This window comes from Trachurus japonicus, chromosome 16 (assembly GCF_045865225.1).
Source record: "Trachurus japonicus isolate A0001 chromosome 16, Traja_1.0".
Taxonomy (NCBI): domain Eukaryota; kingdom Metazoa; phylum Chordata; class Actinopteri; order Carangiformes; family Carangidae; genus Trachurus; species Trachurus japonicus.
Genome location: NC_140922.1, coordinates 36494656 through 36507637, shown reverse-complemented (window position 1 = coordinate 36507637; position 12982 = coordinate 36494656). Strand labels below are relative to the sequence as shown.

Genomic DNA, 12982 nt, shown 5'->3' with positions numbered 1-12982 from the left:
TATGTAGTTTTTTTTTTGTCTGTTTATTTGATGTTTATTTATTTTATCCCATGCCCTAATATCTTGCATTCACTTCAAGAAAGAAAAGCTCTGTTTTTCGGACTTGACAAGATTTCAAAATCCTGCGAGAAGCTCCCTCCTTCATCATGGATCTATTAGATCTAGATTCATGATATATTTGATATATATGATGATATGTATATATGAAAAATTTACTCCCAAAAACAGGAAAAAGGGATAGTTCAACATTTTGGCAAATTGGCCCATTGCCATAATCCCTATAGTCATAGCAGTAGGTTCATTACCTTTAATTGTCCGTGCAAGCTGTTTTTAAGACTTCCTAATGGGAGCACAAACAGCTGAGAATAATTCAATTAATTAGAATAATTTCATAAAGGTGGCTAATGCAGCCTTTGGGGTGTAAACAGTGCAGAACAGTGTGCCAGTTTACATTATTTAGATCATCTGTAAATTATTTTTCTGAGAAAGTTTTATAAATTCTCCTTAGTATTACTTTTGGTCCAGCTTTCGGTACCTTTGTTTTTATCGTTAGTGCAATTATGTTGTGGTCACTGAATCCTACAGGTACGGACACTGTTTTTGAACATTTCTCTGGGTTATTATTAGAAAAGAGATGATCTATGCAAGTTGGCGGCAGTCTCTGTATTTACATTTAAAACAAGTCTGTCTGCTAACGTTCTGTTATTATCTCATAGCGCGTTGGATTGTGTATTTGATGAGTTTGATGAGGGAAACCAAGAAATCCCATGAGCCTCCGTAGCGTAGCTCTGAGCAGCTCACGGCTCTGCTCCGCCGCTCTAAAAATAGCTTGCACCGACAATTAAATTGAACAAACCTACTGCTATGACTATACACTGCAAAAACTCAAAATCTTACCAAGAATATTTCTCTTATTTCTAGTCAAAATGTCATTTCTAGTCAAAACAAATCTCATTATACTTAAAATAAGACTCATCACATTAAAAGCAGCTTGTTTTTAGACACTTAAGTAATAAAATAAGTAAAAAATATTATAATGAATTATGATGAAATAAGTAGAAAAATCTGATAGTGGAGCAAGTTTTGCTTCCTTATTACAAGCACAAAAAACTTGCTTCACTGGCAGATTTTTCTACTTATTTCAAGTGAAAATTAGTTTGAAACAAGTGAAAATGATCTAAAAACAAGTTCATTTTTAGGTGATGAGTCTTATTTTAAGTGAAAAGAGATTAGTTTTGACTAGAAATGAGACATTTTGACAAGAAATAAGACAAATATTCTTGGTAAGATTGTTGAGTTTTTGCAGTGTAGGGATTATGGCAATGGGCCAATTTGACAAAATGTTGCACTATCCCTTTAAAGTGTATTTCTGGGCTTTTAGTGCAGCAGTAGAGAGACAGGAAGTGGATGCTCTACTAGCCTCTGCAACATGGCGTCTCTTCTGTTCTTGTTGAGTTGTTTTATTTTTTCTAAACGTATTATTATTATTAATTTGCCTTTGACTAGTTTGTAAATTCATTAGTTTGCAATAAAGTAAAAAAAAAGAAGAAAGAAACAGAGCAAACGACCAGCGGTGATCCTTCCTGTCAGCTGATCTCAGAGCAGCTCTCTGACCATAATCTGCTCTAATCTGTTAATCCCCCCCCCTCGCTCCCCCTCCCCCCTCCCTCAGTCTGTTCAGACCTGCAGGATGAGAGCAGCCGGTCCAGGAGCGTTCCTGGTTCTGCCGTGGCCCGGCGGGTCCAGCACCGGGTCCGGGTCCGGGTCCGGCCCGGAGGAGGAGCTGGTGGAGGAGGGGGGGTGGGGGGGGCTGCTGCTGAGGGGGGGGGCTCTGCTGGGAGTCGCTGTGATCTGTAAGTGTTCACCTCTGACCTCTAGTGTGTGTGTGTGTGTGTGTGTGTGTGTGAACCGTCATCATGTTACCCAGTCTGGACCTGGACCTGGTCTGGACAGAACCAGAACCATGGTACGGTGCAATACGGTATGGTGCGGTACGGTACAATACGGTACAATACGGTGCAATACGGTGCAATACGGTGCGGTACGGTACAATACGGTACAATACGGTGCAATACGGTGCAATACGGTGCAATACGGTACAATACGGTGCAATACGGTGCAATACGGTACAATACGGTACAATACGGTACAATACGGTGCGGTACGGTGCAATACGGTACAATACGGTGCAATACGGTGCAATACGGTGCAATACGGTACAATACGGTGCGGTACGGTACAATACGGTGCGGTACGGTGCAATACGGTACAATACGGTGCAATACGGTGCAATACGGTACAATACGGTGCAATACGGTGCGGTACGGTACAATACGGTACAATACGGTGCAATACGGTGCAATACGGTGCGGTACGGTACAATACGGTACAATACGGTACAATACGGTACAATACGGTGCGGTACGGTACAATACGGTACAATACGGTACAATACGGTACAATACGGTGCAATACGGTACAATACGGTACAATACGGTACAGTATGGTGCGATACGGTGCAAAACGGTGCGGTATGGTACAATACGGTACAATACGGTGCAATACGGTGCAATACGGTGCAATACGGTACAATACGGTGCAATACGGTGCAATACGGTGCAATACGGTGCAATACGGTGCAATACGGTACAATACGGTACAATACGGTACAATACGGTGCAATACGGTGCAATACGGTGCAATACGGTGCAATACGGTACAATACGGTACAATACGGTACAATACGGTGCAATACGGTGCAATACGGTGCAATACGGTACAATACGGTACAATACGGTGCAATACGGTGCAATACGGTGCAATACGGTACAGTATGGTGCGATACGGTGCAATACGGTACAATACGGTGCAATACGGTGCAATACGGTGCAATACGGTACAGTATGGTGCGATACGGTGCAAAACGGTGCGGTATGGTACAATACGGTACAGTACGGTGCAATACGGTACGGTGCGGTACAGGAGGCGCTTCCATTGGACCAGTGCGTGTCATTACTCTATTTTACAGTGGTCTAAATCACACGTAGTTCAGCAGCTCAGGCTCCGCCCCCTGGCTCTGATTGGCTCTGACAGGCTGTGATTGACTCTGCTTGGCTGTGATTGGCTGCCTGTGTGTCCAGGTGTGCTGTTCCTCAGGAAGTGGATCGCAGGTGGAGTTTGTCGTTGTTCAGTTCGTCTGGACGGGAAAACGGTTCTGATCACCGGAGCCAACACCGGGATCGGGAAGGAGACCAGCAGAGACCTGGCAGGGAGAGGTACGGACCTCCTGCTGCTGCTCCTCCTCTCCTCCTCCTCCTCCTCCTCTTCCTCCTTCCTCCTCTTCCTCCTCCTCTCTCCTCCTCCTCTTCCTCCTCCTCTCCTCTTCCTCCTCCTCCTCCTCCTCCTCCTCCTCCTCTTTCTTTCCTCCTCTCCTCTCTCCTCTCCTCCTCCTCTTCTTTCCTTCCTCCTCCTCCTCCTCCTCCTCTCCTCCTCCTCTCTCCTCCTCTCTCCTCCTCCTCCTCCTCTTCCTCCTCCTCTTCCTCCTCCTCTCCTCCTCCTCTCTCCTCCTCCTCCTCCTCTTCCTCCTCCTCTTCCTCCTCCTCTCTCCTCCTCCTCCTCCTCTTCCTCCTCCTCTTCCTCCTCCTCTCTCCTCCTCTCTCCTCTTCCTCCTCCTCTTCCTCCTCCTCTCTCCTCCTCCTCTCTCCTCCTCCTCCTCCTCTTCCTCCTCCTCTTCCTCCTCCTCTCTCCTCCTCTCCTCCTCTTCCTCCTCCTCTTCCTCCTCCTCCTCCTCTTCCTCCTCCTCTTCCTCCTCTTCCTACTCCCCCTCCTCCTCCTCTTCCTCCTCCTCTCTCCTCCTCCTCCTCTCTCCTCCTCCTCCTCCTCCTCCTCCTCCTCCTCTTCCTCCTCCTCTCTCCTCCTCTCTCCTCCTCCTCCTCCTCTTCCTCCTCCTCTCTCCTCCTCCTCCTCCTCTTCCTCCTCCTCCTCCTCCTCCTCTTCCTCCTCCTCTCTCCTCCTCCTCCTCCTCTTCCTCCTCCTCCTCCTCTCTCTCTTCTTCCTCCTCCTCTCTCCTCCTCTCTCCTCCTCCTCCTCCTCTTCCTCCTCCTCTTCCTCCTCCTCTCTCCTCCTCTCTCCTCTTCCTCCTCCTCTTCCTCCTCCTCTTCCTCCTCTTCCTACTCCCCCTCCTCCTCCTCTTCCTCCTCCTCTCTCCTCCTCCTCCTCTCTCCTCCTCCTCCTCCTCCTCCTCCTCCTCCTCTTCCTCCTCCTCTCTCCTCCTCTCTCCTCCTCCTCCTCCTCTTCCTCCTCCTCTCTCCTCCTCCTCCTCCTCTTCCTCCTCCCCCTCCTCCTCCTCTTCCTCCTCCTCCTCCTCCTCCTCTCCTCCTCCTCCTCCTCCTCCTCCTCTCCTCCTCTCAGCGTCTCCTCCTCCTCCTCCTCTCAGCGTCTCCTCCTCCTCCTCCTCTTCCTCCTCCTCTTCCTCCTCCTCTCCTCCTCCTCCTCCTCCTCCTCCTCTTCCTCCTCCTCTTCCTCCTCTTCCTCCTCCTCTTCCTCCTCCTCTTCCTCCTCTTCCTCCTCCTCTCTCCTCTCCTCCTCCTCCTCCTCCTCCTCCTCCTCCTCCTCTCAGCGTCTCCTCCTCCTCCTCCTCCTCCTCCTCTCTCCTCCTCCTCCTCCTCCTCTTCCTCCTCTTCCTCCTCCTCTCTCCTCCTCTCCTCCTCCTCTCTCCTCCTCCTCCTCCTCCTCTCAGCGTCTCCTCCTCCCTGTCTCCTCCTGCAGGAGCGCGTGTGGTGATGGCGTGCCGGGACCTGACCCGTGCGGAGCGCGCGGCGGAGGAGGTCAGGAGGTCGACGGGGAACGGGAACGTGGTGATCCGACACCTGGACCTGTCGTCGCTCTACTCGGTCCGACAGTTCGCTAAGGACTTCATGGACACGGAGGACAGACTGGACATCCTGGTCAACAACGCTGGTAGAGACCTGTCTGTCTCTCTACCTGTCTGTCTGTCTGTCTGTCTCTCTCCCTCCCACCTGTCAATTCAATTTCAATTTCAATTTGCTTTATTGGCATGACTGTGATTTACAATATTGCCAAAGCATTGGGACAGCAGAGTTAAAGGGACAACCAGGAGTTTTGTTAAAGTGAAGTGTTTTCTCACTACATTTATGAGCCTCCGCACCGTGAAATTCTTTGACCGGTGCAAGACAGACTCATGTTTTCATTCATCAAGAATTAAAGTCAGAGGTTGGAAGACGATCACATACCGTCGTAGTTCCCACCATAAACGGAGATTCGGCGGCGATATTCTCATGACTCGCCACGAAACCGAAAGTAAAGAAACGCTGGTCGGCTCGCCCAGCATTTCCACCACCACTAATAATAACAAAATAACCATAGAGACAAAACCATAGATTTATCTAAAATGGACCATTAACAAGTGGTAACGGAGATTCATCCACATTAATATCAGACATTTTTATAACCAAATAGAAACTCCTCGTTGTCCCTTTAAAACAAATACATAGGGCTACATAGTTAAAGACCCCCTAAACTAAAAATGCACTTTTTTAAATGATTAACATGTCAATTTAGTGTGTGGGCTCTGTTACAAGGCATTTCAGGAGCAAAATTGCTAATCCACGCCATAACTGAGCATTTTAGACTTGAAAATGCAGTTTCAATACCAGACAAACTGGATTCAATTTTTCAAATTGGAGTCCGTTTTCGTGCATCACAAAACTGTAGCAACCAATCCCGTAGATTTTTCCCCCATCTCATTACATAAAATATGAACAGGGTACAAAGCGGGAGTAACGTACGTTAAACAGCGATGACGGCGACGTTGCTCTGTGTTTGTGTGGGTAAGCAATTTTAATCAAAGAATAGTCATAGCAGAGCATTTTTACAAATTTTAAAATGCCTCTTTAGGGGGTCTTTAATTAAGTAGTAATAATATAGAATAAATAAGTAAAAGAAATAAAAATAAGAATAAAATAAAATAAATATATATATATAGAAAAAAAAGAAGTAAAAAAAAAGAAAGAAGTGAGGCCTGTCTCCCTCTCACCACCTGTCTCTCCCTCTCACCTGTCTGTCTCCAGGTGTGATGATGTGTCCTCGCTGGCTGACTGAAGACGGTTTTGAGACGCAGCTCGCCGTCAACCACCTGGGCCACTTCCTGTTGACCAACCTGCTGCTGCCCAGGCTGAAGAGCTCCGCCCCCAGCCGCGTCGTCACCGTGTCCTCCGTCGTCCACAAGGGAGGTAGGGAAATACTTTACTCACAGTTACTACCAGTTACTTTACCCAGAAGTAACTGAGTTAGTAACTAAATTTATACATTATAAAATATTACCAGGAAAAGTAACTATTTCTTCTTTTATAAAATGCTCAAATATGTCAAATTACTTGGACTCACAACTAACAGAAATGCCTTTTCATTTTTCAGAATATAATATATGCATAATATATATGGCAATGGAAATGCATTAGTAGAAAAAAAACTTGATTATGGCTGCATTATTTGACTCATAAATAAAATGAATAATCAATAATCCAAACTGCATTTTCATTTTCTTCTTCAAGACTGCTCATTCTGTGACTTAAATAAAATGATAAAGAAAAGCACATCTCCAAATTTGACATTTCTAATTGAATTTTGGTCATCTTAAATGTCCTTTTCTTTTTCATTTGAATTAAGTCAAAGAATGAGCAGTCTTGAAGAAGAAAATGAAAATTGAGTTTGGATTATTTATTATTCATTTTATTTATGAATCAAAAAATGCTGTTAATCAATTACCAGGAAAAGCAGCAATTTCTTTTTTATAAAATGCTCAAATATGTCAAATTACCTGGACTCACAACTAACAGAAATGCTTTTTCATTTTCAAGAATACAGTACATATACATAATATACGTATACGGAAATGAACTGCATTAGCTAAAAATCCTTTTTAGGTTATGGCTGCATTATTTGACTCATAAATAAAATGAATAATAAATAATCCAAACTGCATTTTCATTTTCCTCATTCTGCTCATTCTGTGACTTAATTAAAATGATAAAGAAAAGGACATTTCCAAATTTGACGTTTCAAATTGACTTTCGGTAATTATTTGCTGGGGCATCTTTTGAAAATTAAATCTTAAACGTCCTTTTCTTCAGTCTTGAAGAAGAAAATGAAAATTGCGTTTGGATGATTTATTATTCATTTTATTTATGAATCAAAAAATGCTGTTAGTCTATTTTAATTAGGCTATAATGTTTTATGATACGGATTATTATCATTATTTAATTATGGATTATGATACAGATTTTCCTCCATAATAACGGGGGAAACAGTAACTTTTTGGATTACTTGGAAGAAAGTAGCGCCGTTATTAACGCTGTTCTTCTCAGGGCGGGTCCAGCTGGACGACCTGTTCTTCAGCCAGCGGAGCTACAGTCCTCTGGAGAGTTACCGGCAGAGCAAACTGGCCAACGTCCTCTTCTCCAGGGAACTGGCCCGCCGCCTCGCAGGTCCGTAAGCCCCGCCCACCTGACCACCTGACCACCTGACCCTCCTTATCAAGCTAAAGACTAAGGCACTTAAAGGGATAGTTCAATATTTGGTCAAATTGGCCCATTGCCATAATAATCCCTATAGTCATACACATGCAAAAACTCAAATATCTTACCAAGAATATTTGTCTTATTTCTAGTCAAAATGTCATTTTTAGTCAAAACAAATCTCATTATACCTAAAATAAGGCAATTTTAGGCAAGGCAAGGCAATTTTATTTGTATAGCCTGTTTTTACCACCAGTTTGTCTCAAAGGTCTTTACATGTCATCACAACAACATCCTCTGTCCTTAGACCCTCACATCCACTGAGGAAAAACTCCATGGAAAACCCTTTTAACAGGGAAAACCAGGAGACACCTCAGGGTGAGCAACAGAGGAGGGATCCCTCACCCAGGACGGACAGACGTGCAATAGATGTTGTTACATAAGACTCATCACATTAGTAGAAAAGTAGAGTAGAAAAATCTGACAGTGGAGCAAGTTTTTCTTTCTTATTACAAGCACAAAAAACTTGCTTTCACTGGCAGATTTTTCTACTTATTTCAAGTGAAAATTTGTTTGAAACAAGTGAAAATGATCTAAAAACAAGTTCATTTTTAGGTGATGAGTCTTATTTTAAGTGGAAAGAGATTAGTTTGGACTAGAAATGAGACATTTTGACAAGAAATAAGACAAATATTCTTGGTGAGATTTTGAGTTTTTGCAGTGTATAGTCATAGCAGTAGGTTCGTTACCTTTAATTGTCGGTGCAAGCTATTTTTAGAACGGCGGAGCAGAGCCGTGAGCTGCTCAGAGCTACGCTACGGAGGCTCATTATGGGATTTCTTGGTTTCCCTCATCAAACTCATCAAATACACAATCCAACAACTCCACAACGCTCTGGTGGACAAGTTGTGAGCTGCACATTCACCACGCTATGAGATAATAACACAACGTTACCACACAGAGTTGTTTTAGAGGGAAATACAGAGACTGTTGATGAAAAACTGTCCCTGAAGGCAACACGCATCAGTGGTTTTACATGAATTTCCCTCTAAAACAACTCTGTGTGGTAACGTTGTGTTATTATCTCATTGCGTGGTGAATTATTTAAATGCTGTAACGTACAGATTATTGAAGTTTTAACGGTATATTTGTGATTTGTCGTCACCATCTTGAGTCTGATGTAGAGGAGTTTTATCTCGTATCAGATGGATTCTCATTAAACTTCATTAAATGCCCCCCCCCCCAGGTTCTGGCGTGTCGTCGTTCTGCCTCCACCCCGGTGTGATCCGGACCGAGCTGGGCCGCCATGTTCAGGGCTGGTTCCCCCTGCTGGGGGCGCTGCTGAGTCTGCCCTCGCTGCTGCTCATGAAGACACCGCGCCAAGGAGCCCAGACCTCCATCTACTGCAGCGTCACGCCGGGGCTCGAGCCGCGATCAGGCCGCTACTTCAGGTAGGCTGGGGGGGCGGAGCCTAGGGGGGCGGGGCCTAGAGCCGTGCTCAGGGCGCTACTTCAGGTAGGCTGAGGCAAAGACGGTTTATAAACCAATGAGGAGTCAGCTTCCTGTATGATGTCACAAGGCTTCTGCTCGGCCACGCCCCTTTAGGGAGACCAGAGGCAGCAGAGAGTGTATTTGCCCAATTCCGATTCTATTTTTCATCCCTACCCCTACCCCTACCCCTCCCCCTAGCCCTACCCCTAGCCCTTAACCCTTGCCCTTGAAACGGAGCTACAAGGAGTAGGGTTGAAAGTCAACCCCTATGAATTGGGACACCACTTCAACAATCACATACGTCATCAGTCGTCTCTGCTGGCTTTCACATAAGCAGACGTGACGAGCTTTTGCCACAAATCCTCTATTCAGAACCACGTTAACTTAATAAAATTAAATTAAATTTAATGAAGACTGATCGGTTCATTGTAAAACATTTATTTATTGATGTAAATGTGGTGGTTTCTGTATGTAGGCTACAGATCCCCCAGACAGTGTTGCTCCTGTGTCCAAAACACATGAAGCTTCACTTTTAATTCAAACAAATTAATGCGACAATTGTTACATTTCATCAATGAGACCAGCATTTATCTCCTAAAAAGAATGTAACTACGCGGAGGTTGGCCGGCCGAGCAACTCTCTGGACGGGGTGGTGTCTCCGTGACGACACGCTGATCTGCTCCACAGGTGGAGCTTCACTTCTCCCAAAAACATGGGAGCAAACGTCTAAACAGCCTCATGTGGATAAACCGACCGTACACTGGGGATCTAAACAGCTACTTTCTCACATGAAAAAGTATTAAAACTTAACAAAATGACGTAATAACAGCGCTACAGTGAGAAATAAAACAGCTGCCGGTTGCCGCAAGATGCATTCTGGGAAACTTGCCATAGCCCTCGGTCCGTAGTGTGCCCTTGAAAAATCTCCGTTTCGAGGGCGAGATAGCCAGACCACTTCACGTGAACGCGCAAAACTAAGGGTTAGGGCCAAGGGGAGAATTGGAATTCATCCTATTGACTCCAATGGGAAAATTGAACGTGAACACCGATTATGGTCTGTCCTTTCTCCCCACAGTCACTGAAGTAAATGTTGAACTCATTTTCCACAAGCCACATCTCTTCTGAACAGTTTGACACCAAAATGGACAACTTTCAGACGGACACATCAGGAGAAAATCCACTTTGTTCCAGACCTGTCTCTGTCTCTACGACACACTCTCGCCAGATTTGGCCACAGATCTCCATGGCAACGTCAAACAAACGGCCGCAAACTCCCGTGAAAATGATTTAAATTATTTTTGTCATGCTAAATATGACTGTTAGTAGTGTAAATATTTAACGTTATCATAAGAAAATATAAACATCTCACTTTCATCTACCTACAGATTCCACACACACGTTCACAGACGAGGTGGTGACGGTTGGCCACGCCCATTTAGAGAGACAGGAAGTGAAACTGACGGTTGGCCACGCCCATTTAGAGAGACAGGAAGTGAAACTGACGGTTGGCCACGCCCATTTAGAGAGACAGGAAGTGAAACCATCTCTATCATTGGAACCTCTCATGGAGGATCTTTCCATTTATTGAATATCTTTGGCTGAGGGGGCAGAGCCTGGATTAGAGCAGTGTAAAAGAGAGTAAGGACAGCATTGGTCCAATGGAAGCGCCTCCTGGTGGAGGAATATGGGTTTTGCAAAAGCGCCCTCTGTCTCAAAAGTGGCAAAAGTGCACTCTGTCTCACTCTGAAGTTAACGAGCCCAAAGCTGCACCTGTTGGAAACACACTGTGTCAACACCAAGAAAGCTTGAGAGTCAAGCTTGAATGACTTACAATGAAAATGTCTGTGAATTTCAGGCTGAGAGCAGCAGTTTCAACATGAAGCAAGTTATCAGAAGTCAACAGAGGACGACTGGGAAAATAATTCACTATAATTGTTGTTGAGGCAAGATTTGAACCAGCAACCTTCAGGTCTTCAGCCCAGTGATCTAACCATATCACCATAGTTATATTCAATGAGAGAAGGGTAAAAGAAATCCCTATATAAGAGGCCCACTGACTTCTGCTTAAAAAAAAGAGAATAGAGTAGAAATGAGCCACAACAAGTAAGTAGAGGACTTTTCTGTGACTTGTGACTATTTTTTGGTGAATTCAAACAAAGTATAATGCCCATTCCAGTGAATTACGAAATTGGAATCAGAAGTCAAGCAATGACATGAATAAGGCAGGAATCGAACCCACGACCTCATGATTAGTAAACCTTTACTCTGCCGCTTCGCCACAGAGAGCACACACATAAGCATGTTGTCATTGATTGTAATGTGATGATGTGCTGCATACGGTGGCAGTAGCAATTAATGAGTCTCTTAACGACCACCTGTAACCAATTGAAGGTGGGGGAGGGGAGCAGAATTCAACATAACATAACAAGATTGCTCAGCCTAGATTCAAACTAGTGACCTTGGGGTTGGCAAGCAGCCACCTTACCAAATGGACTACAGTAGAATTATGGAGAAGAGAGGTTGAGACTTTAATGAATGTGAGATTTTTCAATGATGCTTAAAATAAAAAGAAATGAGTAGAAATGAGCCACAGCAAGTAAGAAGAGGACTTTTTTTGTGACCTGTGACTATTTTTTGTTGAATTAAAACAAATTAAAAAGCACTTAACAGCAAGTTACAAAGTTGAGCTCCTTCTCCTGCTGCTGTGAAAAAAATGCATTGGGCTGAATGAGAGCAGAGAGCTCCCTGGCTGCATTTAAAAAATATTTTAAATTATTATCTAAGTCTCTTTGCATTTTTGACCAGAATTTTAGCCAGAAGACAAGTGTGGCTACAAAACTGGAGAAAATAATGTGTCTAGAGTTTAATTTGTGGCCGTGCTGACAGTTTAGCCAGAAAAACTCTAGAATGTTTTTTTGCATCTCTCCACTCTGGCTGACGATGTCACCACTCTAGCTCTGCTCGTTAGACGCAACACACACCCATTATAAAGCTGGATTTTGTCAAAAAAATTAATGATTTTAAAACTGCCAAATATCAGAAACTGTTGAAGACATCAATAAGCTGAGTCATAGAGGAACACTTAAAAAGTTTGTCTACAGCTTAGAATTTGAATGAAGTCTCTAGCAGAAAGTATGGTGAAGCTTTAGTGGCTGAAAGAAGTAAGAAGATTTGAAGAGTTTGAAGACTGTTCCAATGCATTCTCTATGGGGAAAAAAAATCAGAAAACGTTAAATATTTGAAAAAGTATAAAGAAAAGTATAAAGAATTTTGAAATTTGAATACATCCGATAAAGTCCAGAAAAAGCTGCACGTTTTGATATATGAATTGTTGAAATAGCAGAAAGTATGAAGGACTAGAAGAAGACCGTAAAAAGGCGGAAGAAAATGGCCGAACAGAAGAACAATAGTGTGACTGCTTCCAACATGGTTGTCATGGTTGTCATGGTGTTGTCATGGTGTTGTCATGGTGTTGTTGTTGTTGTTCAGTGACTGTGCAGAGAAGGAGCCGGCGCCCGAGGGCCGGGACGACGAGGTCGCCAGGAAGCTGTGGGACGAGAGCGCCCGATTGGTCGGACTGAAGGACACCTGCTGACGGGAGCCAATCAGAGGCCGCGGAGCAGCGGAGCTCAGTTACATCATCATTAATTATTATTATTATCAATAATCAATAATCAGGATAGAGAAGTTTAGTTTCTGTGAAGAGAAGGAAAACGTGTTCAATGAACGAGCTTTTATTGTGAAGAAACCACTCTGATGAATGTGCTTTTATTGTGAAGGAACCACTCTGATGAATGTGCTTTTATTGTGAAGGAACCACTCTGATGAATGTGCTTTTATTGTGAAGGAACCACTCTGATGAATGTGCTTTTATTGTGAAGGAACCACTCTGATGAATGTGCTTTTATTGTGAAGGAACCACTCTGATGAATGTGCTTTTATTGTGAAGGAACCAC

At 44.0% G+C, this 12982-nt stretch overlaps 1 protein-coding gene and 1 pseudogene across 1 annotated transcript; one reads left to right on the top strand and one right to left on the bottom strand.

Moving 5' to 3' along the window:
- The first annotated feature begins 1690 nt into the window (after window positions 1-1690).
- crdhl (cone RDH-like) lies at window positions 1691-12631 on the top strand. Its single transcript, XM_085803463.1, has 7 exons — window positions 1691-1853; window positions 3141-3275; window positions 4768-4959; window positions 6090-6251; window positions 7386-7505; window positions 8782-8986; window positions 12516-12631. The coding sequence occupies exons 1-7, from the start codon at window positions 1691-1693 to the stop codon at window positions 12619-12621; spliced, it is 1083 nt and encodes a 360-aa protein (XP_085659589.1). The 3' UTR covers window positions 12622-12631.
- On the bottom strand, window positions 3452-4614 carry LOC146972852 (uncharacterized; annotated as a pseudogene).
- Window positions 12632-12982: the final 351 nt, after the last annotated feature.

Coding starts and splice junctions, on each gene's coding strand:
- crdhl (XM_085803463.1), top strand. CDS start 1,691: ATGAGAGCAGCCGGTCCAGGAGCGTTCCTGGTTCTGCCGTGGCCCGGC. Junction 3,276..4,767: donor CAGAGACCTGGCAGGGAGAG/GTACGGACCTCC, acceptor CTCCTCCTGCAG/GAGCGCGTGTGGTGATGGCG. Junction 8,987..12,515: donor CGATCAGGCCGCTACTTCAG/GTAGGCTGGGGG, acceptor GTTGTTGTTCAG/TGACTGTGCAGAGAAGGAGC.